The sequence below is a fragment of the Branchiostoma lanceolatum genome, chromosome 7, assembly GCF_035083965.1.
Source record: "Branchiostoma lanceolatum isolate klBraLanc5 chromosome 7, klBraLanc5.hap2, whole genome shotgun sequence".
NCBI classification, from domain to species: Eukaryota; Metazoa; Chordata; class Leptocardii; order Amphioxiformes; family Branchiostomatidae; genus Branchiostoma; species Branchiostoma lanceolatum.
In genome coordinates this window covers 3,076,073-3,098,031 of record NC_089728.1, presented here as the reverse complement: position 1 = coordinate 3,098,031, position 21,959 = coordinate 3,076,073, and the positions used below count along the sequence as shown (strand labels likewise).

Below are 21,959 nucleotides of genomic sequence, written 5' to 3'. Positions count from 1 at the left end.
AACGACAGTTGTTAGCAGATTAAAAATGACGTTTCACTCGATGGTCAGGTCAGATGAGGTGAAGGCAAGGTTGATTATTAAAGGTCCTGTAGGTTTCTTGAGGCCGTAGGGCACCCCGACCAATCGAATCACGTGAATCGCATTGAAACTCAGATTCGTATCAGCCATTTCGCGACAAATCGCTTTCTAACTTGCGTTAACGACTACATCTGACCAAACAAACTCGCCAGTGAGATGGTGGAAGGTGTCAGCTTCCAAAAGACGTTTTCAGATTGACAATTTTGGCACTTTGGATGTAATTGAATCCGCCCGCGATTTAACGTTTAGAGAAAAGTAGTAGAAACTAGAAGTTAAATTGCAGGCGGATTCAATCACTTCCAAAGTGTCAAAATTGTCAATCTGAAAACGTCTTTTGGAAGCTGACACCTTCCACCATCTCACTGGCGAGTTTGTTTGGTCAGATGTAGTCGTTAACGCAAGTTAGAAAGCGATTTGTCGGGAAATGTAGCCTCCGTTGCAGTCCTTTTCCCCGCGGCGTTTTTTTTTTTCAATTTTTTTTTTGGGGGGGGGGGGGGGCGCCGCGTATCTGCTTGGGATCTCGTATCCGCCGTGCCCCTGTGTCCGCTATAGACCCTGTATCAGATACAGGGTCTATAGCGGACACAGGGGCACGGCGGATACGAGATCCCAAGCAGATACGCGGCGCCCCCCCCCCCCCCCCCAAAAAAATTGAAAAAGAAAAAACGCCGCGGGGAAAAGGACTGCAACGGAGGCTAGGGAAATGGCTGATACGAATCTGAGTTTCAATGCGATTCACGTGATTCGATTGGTCGGGGTGTAGGGGCTGTGGGTTGTTCAGAAAAGAGCTAAACGAGCGATGATGTCACGGTGACACACTGTCAGGCAAAAAGCAGGTGGTAGACAAAATATGAATTTACATATTAGTCAATGATTCGATCTGCTAATTTGAATATTAACTGGTAATCTGATCTGTTGACGTCCTGGCAGGTGATACCCCGGATGTAAACAAAAACAGCGATCGCTCCTATATTAAAGCCCTTTCGTAGATCCGAGTACGCATGTGCAGTGTCAAAGGTGAAGGCCCCTGGCTTCTAAATAGTTCTCGTCTACGTCTCGACATTGTCTCGATTTGCATATAAACAATGTCCAGGCGGGTTTTGTTAACGTCCCAGGGGCCTTCACCTTTGACACTGCACACGCGTACTCGAATCTACGAATGGGCTTATTGAGGAAAGGAAAACCACACCCTTGTTTAAAGGCATCCAGAGCATTTTATGAGACTTGAAAACTGGAAATTTTCTAGTTGCTGTAATCCTTATGAAATTGACATTTAATGCCACTGTTAACCACATTTGCGCTCAGATTTCTTATCAAAAGTGTGCAAAAATGGCACAAAAATAATCTACATATGGTGATCTTTTAGTTTCACGCTCCTACTGTAAATACTGTAGATACCATAGCCGCCAACCGTCAACCCGTAGAAATGCAAAATTAAGACATAAAAATGCAAATATTTGACGGACATGTAGTCACTCTCTCATTGGTCGAACTGCTAACCAATTGTGATGGACAGTCAGGTGTGTAAATACAGCAAATTACACCACATCGTAAGACGGAAATTGTCTTTGGAGAGAGAGAGCGTCACTGGCAATTCAAACAAGTTCGGATCGTCCTTTGTTTGTTTCAAGGGAGGAAAACTTGATTCAGGTGTGCAAATACAGCAAACGACATTACATCGTAAGACGGAAATTGTCTTTGCAGAGAGAGAGCGTCACTGACAATTCAAACAAGTTCGGATCGTTGTTTGTTTCGGAGGAAGAGGTAAACTCGGTGTAAAATGCGGCAAACGACTCCCATTGGTAGATGAAGACTGTTCATAGGGTACAACCACGCAAAAACGAAGAGCCTACCACGTCGCAAAGTAGAACGAGACCACACAATGAAGAAACTGACACAGCGCAAGAGCGAGCATCATCGCAGAGTTTAAAGAGACCGCCACCACCACATAACGAGGGAAACCAAAAGTCGACTAAGAAAGCACGGTTTGACGTCTCACCCGGACAACAGCATATCACCGTGTCTACGAGAAGATCCAACGATCGTACCCGACGACCGTGGGCATCGCAGGAGGACCCAGCATTGGTCGAAATGTACACCCAGAAATGGTCAGACATACGCATCCACTTCTCGAGAAAACAAAGTTCACAGCACCTACAATTTTCGACTGAACTCCAGCATCATAGACGAGCTGACAGCTGAAGTGTGGGGCATCTTCCGGGAACAACAAACAGCCTTCAAAATAAACGTGTCATTTGGTTTCATTCTGAGAAACAACGAAACAGGGGAGCTGAGATATTACTACCCGAGTATGGACAATCACTGCTTTCTAGAGGAGCCCATATTAGTGGAAAACGAAAACGGAATCAACAAGTTGGAAACGGTCGACATTCTGGAACACGCAAGACAACAGAGACCCGATTCTAGATATATCGTCTGCAAGATTACAAACGCCACATTCTACGTCAGCAAGTTGACAGAACATCCAACAAGCGCTTCCGGTTTTTTACCCGACTATATCGTCAACATCAAGGCCATTATCGCCCTGCAAGGCGGACCCAATGGTCCCTACGTGGACAACCTGTGCTTTTCACTGTCTCGCCTTGCACAAAGGGGAAAGCAAAACACGACTCGAGAAGACCACAAAATCCCTGCTGGCTGTGGCAGTATCTGTCGTTCACTGGGAAGACACGAAAGGCATTTAAGGGGGCGGCGTCAGGTATGCTGGACGAATTGGAAAGACTGTTTCGACTCAACATTTACGTGTACTCTAAGTCTTGTAAGAGTGAACAAAACTCTCTTCAGGCAAACGACGAAGAGTACATGTATATTAATTGCTTTGCGGAGCTCGTCAGATGCCCTCTGCCAAGGTACGAGGACACCATGTACCTGAACCTTTATCAAACCCATTTCAGCTACATCACAGATTTCAAGAAATACGCAAGGTCCTGGTCCTGTTCCAAGTGTGGCAAGAAGTTCGCACGCGTCGGTCACCTCAAGGAACACGAGAGAACGTGCACCGGGACTGTAAACTACGTGTATCCAGGCGGGGCGCTCAAGGTGATACCCACCATCTTAGACAAGTTGCAAGACGAGGGAATCGTGGTACCAGAGACAGCGGGTACGCCGGGCTTTCACGGAGGTAAATATCTATTTACAACCAGTTTGTTTGTCTGTATGTTTGCTTGTTTGTTTGTTTGTTTGCCTTGGTGTGTTCAGTTGTGGTCCTCTTGGGCGTCCGGCGTAGCACGCTGTTGTGCATTTTCATACCACATGTAGTTGTGTCGCCACAGCCTATAGATACTGATCTAATTGCTCTTCTCTGTTCCAGTAGTGATTTAATTGCTTTGCCCAACTCGGCTGGGTTTGATTCGATTAAGTCATGTTGGTCTGGTCAGCTTTTACCGTGATTACACCAGTCTACCCATCAGGGCCGTCAGCTAAGTCCAGACTTAATGTGATCAACTGTTTTCCGTGACTGTCGTCAGTCTCATCATCATACATATGGATAATCTGATGTTTTTCCCTTTTGTACACTGAGCATTTACATGATCTTACATGTTTGACGATTGTACGTATTGTATACATGTATACTCGGTTGCTAAACCGCAAGATGTCGCTGCTGCAGTTTTGCTTCACTGGCCTCAAACAACCTCTCCTCAGTGGAGAGAAAGTGGAGCCTCCTCCATGCCTTTCTCATGGGTTATAGATAGTAGTACGACTGGCTAGATAACTTGTTGATCTAGTCAGAAAAATGGGTTTTCTCGACGCTTGACAAAATGAACCGTATTTTTCTTAGTTTAACTTCTATATTACTAAATACTACGTCAGTCCCATAGACTATTTTTGAGTGCGTGGGGGCCGTGTGTTGTTTCTAGGGCACAGTAGTGGAAGGTGAAATCTATCCCTCTCCATCCACCTCTCCAAAGGTCAGGTACCCGTTTTTACACCCGGGTGGAGTGAGAAAAGCCGTGTTAAGTGCATGTACCTTTCCCAATGGAACAACATCGGTGGCATGTCAAGGGATTCGAACCTAGGACCTCTGGGTTCTGGGTCCAACACCCCAACCGTTACGCGACGCCACGTACTAAAGATAACAAGACTGGGTTCCTAGGACAGACTAACCTCCACCAGGCTTTCCTGCGGGGGTATGGATCGTAGAATTCGGCCCCCAAAAATGAATAATTAGAGCTGAATAATTGGCAGTTCATGGTAAGATGGTAAGGGTTAATATTCCCCTTCCTGCAAATGAAACCCTATGGTGTCCAAACTTCCCTGGCAAATATTCTCTCTGTAGCCGGCGTAGTCAGTCTGGTAGAGACTAGTCCGGACTAACATTTTTATTACAATATTATTGTATTACAGGTTTCCTTTGCAGGCTCCGTTACGCGGGCGAAATTTGATCTTCATCATGTGCTGACTCTACTGGCTAATCATTCCTTTTTCTTAGCCTCCGATGCAGACTCCTCCCGGCTGTTTTCTTTTGCAAGTTACTGTATTTATACTATTACATTTTTTCTTCTTATTCCTGGCCCGGCAATGTAAAAACAGTAACTTGCAAAAGAAAACAGCCGGGAGGAGTCTGCATCGGAGGCTACCTTTTTCCGCCGAATTCTACGATCCATTCACCCGTAGAATGTGCCTGGTGGAGGCTAGGTATATACGTAGAGACTAAGAACAGACCATAGATGGTCCAAAAATCAATAACAAAGTCGCCCCATTAAAAGGACAATCAAATCTTGACGATGACAGACGGAAGGTGAGGACGAGCCAGACGGTCTGACTTTTCAGGCAATTAAAACTGCGTCGATGTCTTCTCATACATCAACCCTTGTCGCCCCGTCCCGACATAACCCGTCTTCGCAGTCTAAAACGCTGGGCTATGTTAGCGTTGTGAATAGTGGTGCGTACCTAAACCCGAGTTTAGGTTTAGGTTCGGACTCGAGTCCAGAGGTTTAGGTTCAGGTCCGGACTTGAAAGTCCGGACCTGAACCAATGGCGTATTTGTGCAAAAATATTTTTGTCCTGTTACAAAAATTGGCATATATCTGACATCATTTGAAAGCTATGTATGCGAAATTATATACAGTCAGTAGTAAACACAAAAGTTCAATTATAAAACACAAAAACAGCAATATTTTCATATTTTTTTTCATTGCAAATTTCACGATCAAAGGAAGGTTTATGATGGCTTAAGACAAAAAGGGATTATGACTATACATGAGGGCCTGCATGCCCTTTTTCCGTAAGGCGTAATCAGGTCATAAGCGAGAGATTTTTTGTTTCGAGTCCGGACTTGTTTCCAGGCGTTAAGGTTTTTTTGGACTTGAACCTAAACGTTAGGTCCAGTCCGGACCAGGTCCGGGGTTTAGGTACGCAGCACTAGTTGTAAATGCTGCGTTGTCGATTTTTTGCATGAAGAAGAAATAAAAAGTCTCATTGACTTGTACAGGCCGCAATGGCAATGGGTTGTAATCCACGGTATCTAGCTTACGATTTTGATATTGTTGTCCAGAAACAAACAGATAGACAGATAGACACACACACACACACAGACAGCGCCCAGCACATAACCTTCATGGCGAAGATAATAAAGAGCAAAATTATAATGCTGCGTTGGCCGGGAATCGAACCCGGATCTACTGCTTGGAAGGCAACAATGCTGACCATTACACCACCAACGCCTGCATGAAAAGTCAAGTTTAACCATGAAGGATGATGCTCACTTGAGTGAAAGCCCCATAAACGTTTGCCTTCAGTTGTTTAAATTTAATACTTGGTAAAACGCTACTAGGAGTTACAGTCCAGTAACAAGTGAAGGAAAATACTTTTGTTTTTCAGTGAAGTGGCCAAGTTGAATCAGTGTCATGCAAAAATCTTGAAATATGGATGAAAACACGTCGTTTGCAACATGTGACTTACACCATACCAAGGAGGTTAGCCTCCTTGCTTACACTCCTATATAATGTCCTTGCATCAACCAAGGGGCGACAAACTATCAACATAACATAAGTAAACATGTCCGTGAAAAGAAAGTGAAGTGTGAAAAGTGATGCTGCTAGCTACTAGTATCTCAAATTGTATTTTAGGTGAGATCGTAGAGTTTGTGTCGCACAACAACTTGTTATGATATGGTCACATTAATTTCAAACCCGGGGGCCCGGCCGGGCAGCTTGCGGGAACGAAAATCTTGTGCCACTCGAACCACAATATAGAAGACAACAAAAACACACACAAAAATGTAAGAAAAAAGAGACATTTATTATTACCAGAATTTGTGTATATTTCTTGACATACACTTTAAGTTTTCGTTCCCGTCGACAGGCCGGCCGGGCCCCGGTTTGGAAATGTGACCTTAGCATTACTGAGCCGTTGAAATATGGGCTACCACTCACATGCGCTCATACAATGTTCACACATGATATAATAACAGTCGCACGACACTTACCCGATCTTGGTAATGATGAAAACTGCGACGATAGCTGGAAAAATGTTTAGATGGTGGCTAGCTTAAGAATTGAATGAACTTCGACTTCGGTTAGTATGTGGTGCTTTATGCCAGGGTCTCATTTCCAAACCGGGGCCCGGCCGGGCAGTTCACGGGCACGAAAGGTATGATATAAAACACCACAAAACGTAACAAAAATATCCTTTGTTGAATTCTTGCAGTACAGTGAGTCAACCTGGATTCAGCAACCGCTCAAGGGACTGAGGAAAAGGGTTGCTCGGGACAGGTGGTTGCTGAGGACAGGGTTGGTTAGCCTGAGTACCAGCCTTTTTAGCTTCCGTCCGCTACCCTAGCTCCGCTGCGCTACCCAAGCTCCGCTGCTGGCGAGGAGCGGAGCTTGGGTAGCGTACGGAAGCTAAAAAGGCTGGCACTCAGGCTAAGGGTTGGTAGCCTCCACCAGGCCCTCTTACGGGCATATGAATCGTAGAATTCGGCAGAAAAAGGAATACTAGTAATTAGCCAGTAGAGTCAGTCCACAGTGAAGATCACATTTCGCCCGTTTAGGAGCCTGCAAGTCGGAAACCCTGGCGTAGTTAGTCTGGTAGAGACTAAGGGTGGGGTTAACTATGTAAAAACGGACGGGCTGTTTTAAGATCTTTTAATGTGGCTTGTGACTGGATGTGTTTGTCTGTGCCAGGTGGTTGCCCAACCAGGTTTGACTGCATACACTTTTAGCTTTCGTTCCCACAAACACCCCGACCGGGCCCCGGTATGGAAATGTGACCCTAGCATTGGAAATATCCGTAGAAAACCCTGGTGAATATTGTTTCGTCAACGCCCGTGGAATCTTATCTCCAGTAGAGGAGCCCAGCCAGTCAGAAAACATTACGATTTTGAACCGACAACATCTGCTTGGCGATTTAGTGGAACATAAAGTCGTCGACACGTTGTTGGTAGTCTCTACCAGACTAACTACGCCGGCTATAGGGAGAATATTTGCCAGGGTTTCTCTTGAAGACTAACTACGCAGGCTATAGGGAGAATATTTGCCAGGATTTCACTTGCAGGCTCCGTTAGGATAGGAGATTGGACCCTCTTTCCGTAGCCGACTGCCTTAGCATACAATCTAGCCTGGATGCCAGACCCCCAAACTCTAAAATATCTTTCACACGATAGATATTTCAGAGTTTGGGGGTCTGGCATCCAGGCTACATACAATCCACTCTGTTGGATAATTTCTACTATTTTCCCAGTCATCAGCGGGGCTTGGTAGAGGCTATGTTGTTGAGGTGTGGCGCAGCATGCGGAATTTGCGCAAATCGTGGCCGGCTTGACTTTTGCCTCGAGCCGTTTCATCAACTATTAAACTGACGAAGAAGGACGGTCATGAGCGGCTCCGGAGATTTCGCGGCTCAGCCGTTTAAAGCTTCAAATGGCGCCTTTGTTTTCCGGACTGTTGGATGGCTTGGATCCTGGTAACGACACGAAGACTACTCTCCAAGGGGATCTCCAAGCAGAGGTAGGTTGCAGCTTGTTTTTTAAAAAGATTTTTGTTCGAAAAAGAAAACTTGACAAAATAGGAAGCCCGACAAGAACGCCTAAAATGACGTCAAAAACAAGCGGGAGCCTAACCTCTGCTTGGAGAGTACCCAAAGACAACTCAGTGGGAAGTAGTTAGAGCGCGTGACGTCGACAACGTCATACCGAGAGCGATGTCGGGATCACGTCGAACAAGTCCGCCACGATTATCGAGCTTTTGAACAACAAACGGTCGCTCCCCGCCACTTTAATAGCAATTTTATCGCTTTCCATCCCTAAGACGGCCGTGGTATCTTCCAGGAAGGAAGAAAATCGATAATTCCTATTCCCGGGCCAAGTTCCCGGCCCTGTTCTCTGCATGAGCGCCACCTCTGTTCGCCTGGCGTCCCGGGCCCGACATGGCGGCCGTGCAGGGCTCCAGCTGCGCTTTCATTTCCGGGCTCCCTTCCCGCTGGGACCGGGCCACCGGAACCCCTGCCGGGTGGCAGGGACCGACCGCGGGGCGCGGCCCATCCTGCCTCCCAATCACGCTCCTCCGCGCCGCCGCCCCGCGAGAGCGCGGCCCGCCGTGCTCCCAGCTCCAGCAGCAAGGCGCCAGCACGCGCAGCCCTGTCGCTCCCAAGGGGCCCGTTGCGAGCTCGCTTGGGGGTTCCGGCGGGATTTGGAGCTCTGACGCGGTCCATACCAGTGCGCTGGACATTTCCCCAAGCAGCGCGCGCCCTGGATATTTTCCAGCCGCCCGCATCCGCCGGAGCGCGGGGCCCTGAGCTCTCTACAGCCCGGTTCTCCAGCGATGTCGCGCCGCAAGCAGGCCCGTCCGCGAGCCCTGAAACGTGAGTCTAGCGCTGCGCACTACCGTTCTTTGTCAGCCGCCCAACCTGTAGGCTGTGAGGTTGGGAAAGTAGCGGGCTTTTCGGATTGGGGGAGCGGGAGGGCGGGTGTGTGCGTGTGTCTCGGTTTCATCAACATGTCGTCCATTTCTACACAACAGATCCCTCCCACGGCGAGACATCCGCGTCCCTTCTCTAACCCAACTTTCACTTTTCAGCGCCGACTTCCACTCTCCAAACTACTGCACAACAGTCTGATCAAAAGGGATAGCAACAGTGCAGGCAAGGCTGGGTTTCTGTACCAGTAACCGCTGGAACGTTCTTTGCCTACAGCCAGCAGCATTAGACTGCGGTCTACCGGGTGTGAAAGTGGGGTCACGATGGGGGTTTTCCCTCGCACCACCTGACTGGCCATCATCTCACAAATCTTTAGAATTTGACATTTCCAACCAAGGAGGTTAACTTGCTCCAACCAATATCCGCTTTGCTGACAGAAATTTTGGGTCATCTCTCGCAAATCTTTAAAATTTGACATTTCTAGCCGATATTTGATGGAAGGTCGCTTTCCGAAAATAAATTTTGGGTTGTCATTTACAAATTTGAAATTTGACATCTCTCATGTCTCTTGGCAGTCTTGCTAATACTAGTATTCGAGTTATTTTTAAGATAAAAAAATTAGGTTTGGTTTGCCTCTGTATGATAGTATGCAGACTGTGCCAACGTATTTCACAAATGTTCCTAACACTTGCATTTTAAGAATTCTTCTCTACCAAAGTAGCTGGAGTTACTATTGTAAAAATTAGTTCCATTTGTTAACATAAGGCTCTTATTAAGAGTAACAAATGGCTGTTTGATCGCAACTTCAAAAGAGGAGAAAGATTTGAATTTTGTGAGGAAAAGACAACAGCCACAATATTTCCAGATAATTTTGTCTAGTGATACATGGCAATTTTGAATGAAGATTTTAAGTCCTGTTGAAGGACAGTCTCATCCCACATTTAACAGGTGAATAGTGTGTTGAAAGAACCGCCGGCATGCAGCTCAGAAATTAGGATGCCTTCGTGCTCCCATCTTTCCTCGTTTTATCCCGGCAAGGCCTATCCTCCTGCCGATTGATTGCGGTTTCTTTTATTACATTTGCATTTGTGGTCCACCAGGGAAATCACATCCTTTGCTTTTTGTGCCCGCTGGGAACGCGAGAAGGCCTCCGAATGCGATCCCACTGTATTGAATCTCTAATTGAGGTATAAATAAACAATAAAGGTCGGTGCTTTCGCAGGAGAAACGGCGTCGCCCCCATCGAGGCGCGGGCCAGGAGCCCGGCCCAGACGATTAACTGCGTTTTGTCGTGTCAAGGAGGGACAAAGCGGGAACATGACGTTCCTGTGTATGATATCGATACGCCGCGGAGGCCACCGCTCCAGCGGTGTGGCACCCTATGTATCCTATCATAATACCCTATGGCTGTCTTAAGAAGCGAGAAGGAATTGAACCTATACATAACAGTATTAATTAGTCTTTAGATGTAGTAGAATATCATGTTTTTAACATCACTGTAATTATTCCACTGCTTTATCACCATGACCTGTACTTGGCTTGTCAGAGCAGAAACGTACAAAACTACAATAAAGGTCTGTCATTCATTCATTTATAAATTATATAGCTAGGATAACTGATGTAGCCTCCACCAGGCTTTTCTATGGGGATAAGTTATCGTAAGATTCGGGGAAAAAAAAGGAATGATTGGTCAGTAGAGTCAGTCCGCGGTAAGGTTAACAATTTCCCCCTCGGAGCCTGCAAATGAAACCCTACGGTGGCCAAACTTCCCTGGCAAATATTCTCCCTATAGCCGGCGTAGTTAGTCTGGTGGAGACCAACCTGACGTCATCTCTGTCTCGGGGCTGTCTCCAGGACCCGTCCCTCCGTCACAGGACGGAGATTTACTTGTTGGGAAGCACAAAAATGTCACCCATTCCGTCCAAAAGATCTTAACTTCATGAAATGGATGAAAACGTATGCCTAGAATGGCTTTATTCCATCCCAAATAATGAGTGGGATGGAATGAAATTTAAAGCTGGATACAACCTTGCTTGGTCTATAAATAGCTGCAACAACAATTCCTCCTTCCCAACCTTTGTAAAGGCAAATTGCTTAGGTAATACTTGTCATTGTCATTTAACCCTGACCCTCTGCATGATAATACTCTCATGATATGATGTTTTAATACCACAGTGAAGATCCTTGAAAGCGTGCCAAAACCTTGCTGTACCTTGCATCGAGATCGTTTTCCCCCAATGTATCAAACAGGTCTAACTGCCTGCCGCTAATTCCTCACTCGCGAAACTTTTAACAAGAAAATGGAGAAGACAAATCCCACCCCAAGACACAGCTTTGCATCAATGACACAGGAGGCTTTTCCTTTAGTCTGCAGAGTTTTGGTTCACTTTCGTCAAATGAAGATTTAATGTCTTCGGTAGTGCCGACGAGGAGCATTCATCTTGCAATTATGCACAATGCCTGTGAGGCTGTTGGGGCTGTAAAGTAGCTCACGAATGAAGTTAGAAATACTCATAAATAGATGCATTCCTGTAAAAATGATAATTAAGAATACAGTGAAGTCAGAACATTTTCTTGTTACATATGTGAAAAAAGGTCAGAGAAACCAATTTTCGTCAATCTTCCATAGTCTGGTGTGCGTTTATGAAGGTTAGACATCCTGGTTAACAATATATAAAGACAATTCAAACTCTACAATTGGATAGAATTTGAAGACTTAAGTCTGTACGTTTTGAGTGACATCCATCACTCTTCTTCAGCGTCACTAAAATGAACTGCCAAAAAAAATACAATGGTAGTGATTTTTAAATAGTCTGGTGTACATCCTTTTTTAGCTCTAGTCACTCCGGTCCCACCTGGAAGGGCTAATTTGACGCACCCCTCTCCCCGATTCCCCCGTTGGGTGTGGTGACATACTCAGTATCATGTTTACAGTACTTACTCAAACTCAAACTAATGAAAACACATCAAAACAAAACAAAACACATACAAGCTTTGAAAGCAAATGTAGTAGAATTCTGTTTTATCAGTAGGAAAGATGATTTTGTGAAGAGTCAAGGTCATGTGTGGTCGTTGAAATTGATCAGAACATTTTGTCAGGAATTTACATGAACATACTAGCAATGAAAGGAAGTGAAAATGAAATGCATGAACTTGTTTCCCCACATAAGACAGTCAAAAGACGTTGGCTGAAAGTTATACATTGTAGAAAAAGCGATTTTGACAATGCCTCTAATTGTAAATGATATGTATGTGTACTCCTTGAAAAATTATACTTGGGCAAGTTGGGGAGATGCAAAGATGCCTTTTAAAAGTTTCACTCTCTTTTTGTTTCAGTGTATGATATCTGTCAAAATTTACCTGGTGGGTACCTCAGAAATAGGGCTGTATACAGGTACACTTTACCTGTACCTGTGAAATTATTAAGGTGTGGGTGTGGCATTGTCTCTTAATGCCATTATCAGTATGATGAGGAAAAACAAAGTTTCAGAATTTCCAATAATGTTTGCAATTGATATTAAAATCAGCATTTTTTTGCATCATGAGACACTTCCAATGACACTTGTGCAACAACTGATAGCTGGTTACATCATCAGTATAAATGTCAAGTAACAAAATCTTGCTTCATTACTCCAGTTATCAATCAATCAATCAATCAATCAATCAATCAATCATTTAACATATTTAATCAATCAATCAACCATGTTCATTATGATAATTTCTATGCAAATGTTTACAGAAAAGTCTACTTGATCATATGGCTTTGATCTTGTCGAATACCATGATTATACACTGATTGTGAACAACCTATTGTATTTAGATTGTAGATGTGTTGTTAGTTGGTTTACATTACTTTGGTACAGGTACATATGTTCATGTAACTTGTGATGTATTTCTTTTTTAACTACCATTTTCATATTGTATTCTCTTCCATTTCATAATTTTCTTGATTTTTATCTTGGTGTTTTGTTTCATTTTCGCCCCTGTAGGCGAGTTAGAGAATGCCCTGGCAAGTGGTGCAGAGGGAGAAGAAGAGGATGTGAAGGAGGATGAGAGAGATTGTGTCAACAACAACAACAACAATGGTCTGGCCAACCAAGGTACTACTGAACGCCATGGTGCATGAAAGTGCAAGAAAAGTACCAACCCCCCTCCAAAAGTGTTCCAGTGGACCAGTCTTGTTTTTTGCTAAGCTGGCTTTCTTGTAACGAGTGCCATGAGCAGGAAGTCTGGGGGTGACCCGTAGCCATTCGCACTCCCAATCAACCGTTCCCACCAAATTGGTTCATAACGAAAAACGAGCCCAAGCCTGGAGCAGGGGATTGTGAGCTTTTCCCATATCTGAGTTATTTTCCGTGTTATCTGTGTTTGATAGGCAAGGAATGGGCAGCGTCTCCCTTGGTGGCTCTCACGTTTTCCAGGTTACCAACTTCCCATGGAGTTATAAATGTGCTGCAGGGTTTCTAGCCGGGATCTTGTTTTAGTGTACCCATTGAGTTACAGGGCTCGAAATAGCGGGTGCATGTGCACCCAGTGCACCCAAAATTGGAGCTGTGCACCTAATTTTTGACTCTGGGTGCACTGGTGCACCTATATATTTTTGTAGCCTATAGGGTTAAGGTACTATTGTACACTAGTATACAGAATATGCTTGAAATGTAAGTATAAAAGACAGCATGAAATTTTGAAGTTAGCTATAGAATTACGATGATGATGATGATGATAGAATTACAGATTGAAGTTCTTAAGAAAGGCAGCAGCGTTAAACTTTGTAATTATGTTCTGAAGAACATTCAACTTTATTTTATCTGGTGCACCCAAAATTCTTTCTGTGCACCCAATTTTTTGAGTTGGGTGCACCAGTGCACCTATTCCCAAATATGAATTTCGAGCCCTGAGTTATAAATGCTGCAGGGTTCTAGCCAGGATTTTGGAGTCAGCAAAGTGAGCGAGGGGATAGGAAAAGGAAAGGAAAGTGATCTTGATCCAGTTCCAGCTCACTGAAGAGCTAATCTTCAACTGGTCGTGGCAGAGAAGACAGACGCTATGTACAGCAGTATTTACAGGTTCATTGTGCCAGGGAAAATCCCCTAGCTCTTGTGGAAAGGGGGGGTGGTTTAGCCTGGATTTTGTTTTAGCCTTCTGGGTGGGGGATGGGGGTGCCATGGAAGTGGAAGGGGTGGTTGGTTGTGTCTTGGTCCTTCCATAGTGAGGAGATTTTGGAAATGTAAAGTTTAAGTTGTCATTCTAACTTTTTAAGGGTACCCATAAGGCCACACCAATTTGATTTCTTGGTTAACGGAATTTTTGAAAAAAATGCTAGATTGGAAAATCAACATGAAAACAGAATCTCAGAGGAAAGTTTGTACTTTGGTGCGGACAGTTTCAGGGAGTGAACATGGTCAGGTGCAAGTTTTCACCAGACCACAGCTTTCTGTTTTAATGATTTCCTCATACTAAAATTTAAAAAAAAATGGTTAACCAAGAAATTGAATTGATGTGGCCTAAGGGGACTCAATTCTTTCTAGACCACAAGTCATTAGAGGGATTTTTTGTCAGTTTGGAGGTCATATCAACATTTTTCACATTTGATCTGACATCATTTACAAGTAGATACTACTTTACACAAATACATGTAGCTACTAGCAAAGCACCATTATGCTACTTGAAAATAAGCCTAAAGGTCCTCAATTTAGCGTGTTGGTTGCAAATAATAGCTTGAAGATACGATACGCTAAAATGCAGCAGTTAGAACCCCGAGCTGGTTGTGCTGATAAAGTGTACCTCCTAATTCTCCTTATATCTTCAATCGGGTATAGGCAAGTAACAGCAAATTTATTTTATTATCTGCTTGTCTGCAGTCTTAAGCTAATACAGAGATAGCAGGTGGGCAGATATTTTGATGAAGAAGTTGCTATAAAAGGTGAAATGTTGCTTGGGATTTATTTTTGCGGTAGGGAGGAACTGGAGTGTTTAGGGCGGTTTTAAGTTTGTGATTTAAACAAGGAGGTAGGTGGGCAGAAGACAGAACAGAAAAAAGTTTTCAGCGAGGAGATTACAGCGAAAATCGCGAACTTTAAACCACCGCAAACATTTTCCCTTTTACCGTATCTGTAGTTGCCGTGGCAAGGGTTGTATGATGATTCACAGGAGAGCTTTGCTAGAAGCCAAGCAGACATTGTAATGGCCTTTCAACCACTCCTTTGCACCTTGTAACATTTCAGCCAATTAGTGTTCTACCTTGAACTTGTAAGCGAAACCTCATTGAAGCTCATTTGTTGCAGAATCGTGGTCACATCCATCTTAATTCCCCCCGCAAATCTCCGTGGAACGTCCCGTTAGGCGCCCGCGAAGCCTCCCAGGGTTTTAATCAGAGCAAAAGTTTTGTCTTGTAATTTAACAACAAGATGAATACCGGTAGATCTATTTACTTCCCCCAGAAGGCAGCGGGGAGTTGGAGGAAGGCCTTTCCAACAACATGGCAGACAAGGGCACAGAGGTGCAAGAGAACTCCCCGCATCAGCCGTCCGAGGAAGGGAGCCCGGGAAGCCTGGAGGAGGGGACGCGACAAATCTACCGCTGCGACACGTGTGGAACGACGCTGGCCACGCTGTCCGACTTTATGGACCACCGCAACTACGTCTGCGGGAGTGCAGGTACGGAACTGTCACATTCACATCCAAAGAAATGTTGTGTTTTCGGTTACGGTCCTGAGAAAAATAGGGGGCGGTAAGAAGGAACAAAAATAAGTCTGACTTTATGGACCGCCGCAGCTACGTCTGCGGGAGCGCAGGTACGGAACTGTTACATTCACATCCTTGTTAGGCGAAGCCAAAGAAATGTTGTGTTTCCTGTTACGGTCCTGAGAAAAATAGGGGGCGGTAAGAAGGTACAAAAATAAGTCTGACTTTATGGACCACCGCAGCTACGTAAGTCGCGCAGGTACGGAACTGTGACATGAGAATCTCGTTTAGGCCGAGCAAAAAATATGCTGTGTTTCTGGTTACGGTCCTGAAAAAATTGAAGGGTCTCTCTTATTTTTTATTTTTTACTTTTTTTCAGCTGCCAACAAATACAGTCCAGCAATGTAAAACTGAAATGCATCGAGCGCTTGCATTTTCAACATCATAATCTTAATTTTCATCTTGACTGTGATTATACAGATATACAGCCAAGCAAACCAACAAGCACGACTAGATTGATAAACTGAACAAAGAAGTACAGTGTTTACTTCTTACATCAACTGATCAAAGCTCTAATCCGTTAACAGAGTGTGGAATACAGGAAGTCTGTTCTGAATTTCATCACTCAGATGTAGGATCACAAATTTTATGTTCCTTGCCAGCAGCCGACCAAGGCCAGGGTTGGCAGGTTTTATTAGGGTTGGTCGGGTAACTTTTAAATTTTTTTCCTAGGCCTTCCTTACATCACTAACTCGTGATTTCTATTCAGCAGGCAATTTGCGCGCCCTTGGGACAGTTTCGTCTTCGCACAACTTCTGACAAGACTTTGCCTGAGACTTCTTCCTCTGCTGTTTAATTGTATTGATTGCGATCACATCCAGTAGGTGTAATGCAGGAGAATTGCTGCCTCCCTCGGTGCGTTCGTACTCTCGCAAAATGTCAAGACGCGTCAGGGAGAGGTGAGCAATCGTTTAGCAACCTTTCCAGGGCAAGTTTATGTCGCCTTAACAAGCAGGTAAGTGCCACAGGTGGCGTCGGCAGGTTGACGCCAGGTGATGGGAAGTGACAGTCCGGATTCGGCTTGACTTAAAGACGTCACTTTTGTGTATGACATGCACTGTTGCTTCAGAGGGGTAGATATCCCTGTGGCTCTGCCTCACAGTTGAGCTTCTGTTTCCAATTAGTTGGTAACTTGGAGACCCCGGTTCAATCCTGGGTCAGGACATTTTGGTTGGGGCTGCACCCGTCTTTCGGAAGGGACGTAAAATGGGGGTCCCGTGTTCGAGGAGGTGCCTTGTGCATGTTAAATGGGAAGGGCTAGCAACCCCTCCCTATAAACATATACTAGTACCTTGCTACTAAAACTGAAAGGGAACTTGCTGCCCTATGTGCCACTTGGCACTACAAGGGCCTCTATGAACGAACGTACATTGCTTGAGGAGAAAGAACAACATATGTCACTGCTGCATTACTAAACCACACTTCTGTCCTCAGAGAAAAGGAAATTCCAGGAAAGAGACTGCTAGGGATGCACAAATGAAGACTATTAATCAATTTATTATCCATCATAAAGTACTGTTGTCATAGACTAAAGCATATCAATGATTCAAGATCGGATTCTCTTATTTTTGTCAAGTGCTTTTTTATACCACAGTTTGCTTACATGTATGTCTTGAAATTTGGTCGTCTTTGAGAGACTTTTGTGTGAAGAACAGGACATTTATTGTGCTGCAAGACAAACTGTAGGTTGCAACTGGTATTTCTATTAGCTCCCAAATAAAGGAGCTAGCTACATGTACATGTATTTCATTTTTTTGTGAAGTCATTTAATTGAACTGACTTGAATTGAAATATTACTTTTGCTAGATACAGCTGTGAGAACTTGTGAATGCTCAAACATTTTTGGCATGATTGCAGTGACTTTCTAAGGAAGTACAAATAGCCAAGTGTACTTCTAATCTTACCCCACTAGTCAATCCATTTACTATGCAGGGCTTGAAATACTGGCTGCATTTACAGTACATGTGCATCCAAAATTGCAGCTGTGCACCTATTTTTTTACTATTGGTGGACCTAAATATCACCATTATCATCATCATCTATAGGGACCAAACGTAAGTACATATTTCACTCTGTATATGTGTAGGGTTACTAACAATTTAACATCTTCGGACCAAAAGTCAGTTCAGAAGTTCTTTCAAAGTTTGGGTGTTGTCAGCAAAATGTTTAAAAAAAAGTAGTGAGCATTGTACTTTTTGTCTATTTGAACTGAGTTGTGTTCTAGTAAGACGTACTGCTGTAAATGTATTGTCACCGGGATAACAGTCAGAAAATAAGCCTTTGTTACTTCAATACTTGTTTCACAAGTCTGGCCTGGTAGGGAATATCCTATAAACTTGGAATTGGACACTTTATTTTACAGCCATACGCAACATGTACGCACAGTCAAACCTGAAATAATCAAGATTACTGTAGATATGGTTGTAAAATAAAGTCCCCCCTCGCAGGTTTACAGTTTGTCCTTTTGGATATCCCATATGGATTACATGTAGGGAAGTGTGTTAGTGGGTTGCAATGTGTGTATTTTTAAGAAAAGGCTGTGACTGGTACGTCATACGGTATAACTGTTGTGAACTGTATGGTAAGCACAACATGAAGCTAACTGTCTCAACTTTTAGAGTAATCACTGTAAAACACTATGGAATTATAGTATGTCAGATGATGCAAATGACGTCTTCATTTGCATAATCTTAATCTTCCTATGTCCTTCTCTTGTTATACATCACATGTTGAAATTTGAATAGGATTGGGTTAATAGAATTTCCTCATTAATTATGCATAATAGATCCTCAGTTGCCTAATTAGCATATAGTTAAGCTTTCTACATACTATCTGTCAACCCCAACTTGAGTTAGTCTCTTTCTATTAAGTAACAATCAAAGTGTCAAACAAATTTGGCCCCTGCAGTTAAAAAAGTTGCTAAGGGGCCCAAACCAACACCACTTTTCCACAAGCCCAAGTGCTATCTGCCAATGAAAAATCATGACCATAGCCTGTCTAGAACACAAAATATGACAATCGGAAGATTTGCTGCAGTACAACAGAAAGCTGCTAGGAGGTCCATAATCAAAATTGTCCTTTATTTTGCCGACACCTATCCCCATACCAAATGTGATACGGATCCATCCACGACCTCTAGAGTTATACTGTCCACAAAGAAACTAACAAAAAAATGACATCAAAAACAAAACAAAGGTGAAAATGACCAAACATTGACTTTCTGATCATTCCGATTCTACAACAGGTGCCTTTAAACACTGATCTCCGATTCTACAACAGGTGCCTTTAAACACTGATCTGTACCCTACATCTGCTTGGAGATTGCGTTTCCTTTGATCCGACACAAATCTGCCTCCATCCTCCAGCCCCCCTCCCCCATAAAATGTTCCACCACGGAAGCCGAAGCTCCAGAAATATTCCAGAGATGTATCACACAGAGGCGCGGCGGGGTAGCGCGCACAGCCATGCCTTGATGTCATGTGTTTCTGGCATGTCCCACGAGAAAAGTATGAAAAGCCTTCGAAACAACATGCTTTAACTGTCAGTCTGCTAAGGTGTCTGTTAGCCACCAGATTCGTATTGGTTACGGGGTTAGGCAGCAGGGAGAAGGTTAAACACTCTGATTTGGACTTTGAAAATACCATCTTATCATGAAAGATAATAGAGAAACTTAATACAGCAGGTGTCCAGCATGAAATTATGGCAAATTCTGCATCTGCTTGAAGAGTATGTGTACATGTCCTTTGCTCTTACATGAATCCCCTGTAAAATGTTCCACCCTGGAAGCCGCAGCTCCAGAAATATTCCAGAGATGTATCCCACGGAGACACTGCGGGGTAGCGCGCTCAGCCAGGCCTTGATGGCATGTGTTTCTGGCATGGACAACTAGAAATGTTAACCTACAGTTTGCTAAGGTAGCCGTTAGGCACCAAATATTGTATTGGTTATGGGGTTAGGCCGCAGGGAGAAGGTTAAGCACTGATTTTGACTTTGAAAATATCATGGAAGATAGGAGTGACCCCAGGAGCTATTGAAATTATCTGCTTTAAGAGTACAAAAACAAAGTGTCCTTTGCTCTTACATGAATCCCCAGTAAAATGTTCCACCCTGGAAGCCGAAGCTCCAGAAATATTCCAGAGATGTATCCCACGGAGACACTGCGGGGTAGCGCGCACAGCCAGGCCTTGATGGCATGTGTTTCTGGCATGGACAACTAGAAATGTTAACATACAGTCTGCTAAGGTAGCCGTTAGGCACCAAATATTGTATTGGTTATGGGGTTAGGCAGCAGGGAGAAGGTTAAACACTCTGATTTTGACTTTGAAAATATCATGGAAGACAGGAGGAAAGAGTGGACTTAGTCCGAGTGACCCGCCTGAAATTATCTACTTCAAGAGTATAAAAAATGTGTGTGTCCTTTGCTCTTACATGAATCCCCTTTAAAATGTTCCACCCTGGAAGCCGAAACTCCAGAAATATTCCAGAGATGTATCCTGCGGAGACACTGTTGGGTAGCGCGCTCAGCCAGGCCTTGATGTCATGTGTTTCTGGCATGTCCTTGCCCCCAGGCACGTAGGAGGGCAGCCTCGATCCCTCAGAGAAACGGAACGCAGGGAGTAAAAACCCAGGATCTCCGAGGGGGATCGCCACTGGTGGGGCTGAGATGTAACATCTGCAAGGACACACGTTTATGAGGGGCCCTGCGTGCCCCCTTTTTCATAAGACCACCTTTTCACTGTTTGCGGCTTTCGCATTGACTTCTCATGATCACCACTAGCCTGGATGCCAGACCCCCAGTCTCTGAAGTATCTATCGTGTGGGGGACGTTCTATGTTATATTATGTTAAGGTTACACCATTGTTTTATTTATTAGGTAGTATGATTTTATTTACGTACAGTATATGTTATTTTGGTTTTGTATCATTTAGTACTTTGCATAACTTTTTAAAGTTACTTTTATTGGAACTTTGAGTTGATGTGAAGCCCAGGGCACATTGAAAAACGCCTTTTAGGGCAGTATGTATCCCCCTGGTAAAATAAATAAACAAACAATAGGTATTTTAGAGATTGGGGGTCTGGTATCCAAGCTATCCCCACCACACACCCATCACACAAACTTTATGATGGTCGTTTCAACCTGGGAACTTAACCTTCTCCCTGCTGCCTAACCCCATAATCAATGCAAATTTGGTGCCAAACAGTTACCTTAGCATGCTGGAGGTTGAAACACTGCGAATGCCCAACTTTTCCCACCTATCTCAATACATACTTCATTTACACAGCTACTAAGCAATTAAGATTGAAAGCTCTCCGGCCTTCCTTTAAACTCAAATCTTTACTAAAATCAAACTACAATCCATCCATTTCTCTTGCCCTTGACCTGTTCAATAGTAGAGTTAAACCTATCTTACTTTACTGCGCTGAAATGGAGATGGGCACCGCCCTATACATCAATAATGGTGTGGGAGGATTTTAACTAAAACTAAAACTTTACTGCGCTGAAAATAAGGGGACAAACATTCAATGTAGGGATTTGATTCTCAATGGTATATATGAATGTCCCGCTGAATACATAAGGGGAACAATATATGATAATCGTGAATAGTTTCATCAGGTTGTTAAGTCACTGAATAAAAAATGAACTTCGGTGGAATACATCTCTTGGTTGTGTAAAAAGAGTCTTTTTTATTCAATATATAATATATAATATCTTTTCAACGATATTAGGTGCAAAAGTAGGCCTCCTAAAGGTTACATGCATTGGGAAGAAATGCGATGTGTCATCCTCTCGTCCTGTTCTCATTCGCTTTAACTTAGTTTGAGAAATACAGTGACCATTACACATTTTAGACCAATCAAAACTACTATACCTTATCAAAATATATTGTTAAACCAGCCCATATCCTCATATGCACCCACGAACTTAAATCAACTTTCCTTAATATCAAAATATATCGTTGAACCAGGCCAAATCGTTATATGCACCCATGAACATAATCAACTTAAATTATCATGTCCTTCACCATAAACCATTACACCATTGCAGCAGGTGGTGGCAAGCAAGGCCAGTCTGCATATGAAGGGTGACATTTGATATGATTCTGTAACATGAGGAGGACGTCAGGGTTTTTGCTGGTCTCCAAGCAGATGTTGGGGTGGAGGATTGTAACGTTCTGTGAGTGCACGACTTCTTTGACAGCGGTGATAGGTAGCTTGTCAGATAAGTTTGATAGTAAGAAAACATTTAATTCCACCACCCATCTG

The 21,959-nt window shown here is 43.8% G+C and overlaps 1 protein-coding gene and 1 non-coding gene across 4 annotated transcripts in view; one reads left to right on the top strand and one right to left on the bottom strand.

Annotated features, from left to right (window-relative positions):
• Nucleotides 1–5,690: 5,690 nt before the first annotated feature.
• On the bottom strand, nt 5,691–5,762 carry Trnag-ucc (transfer RNA glycine (anticodon UCC)). The gene has a single exon. It is a non-coding gene; the product is annotated as a tRNA-Gly (tRNA).
• A 2,664-nt stretch (nt 5,763–8,426) lies between these two features.
• LOC136438563 (zinc finger protein 423-like) overlaps nt 8,427–21,959 on the top strand; it is a 34,198-nt gene continuing 20,665 nt past the window's right edge. The window contains exons 1-3 of one of the 3 annotated variants that reach the window (XM_066433408.1): nt 8,427–8,898; nt 12,942–13,052; nt 15,393–15,608. In XM_066433408.1, the coding sequence (XP_066289505.1) occupies nt 8,859–8,898; nt 12,942–13,052; nt 15,393–15,608 (367 nt within the window). In that variant the 5' untranslated portion in view covers nt 8,427–8,858. Of the gene's footprint in view, nt 8,899–12,941; nt 13,053–15,392; nt 15,609–15,707; nt 15,746–21,959 lie in introns of those variants that run through there. The other 2 variants (XM_066433407.1, XM_066433409.1) reach the window with 2 other exon arrangements.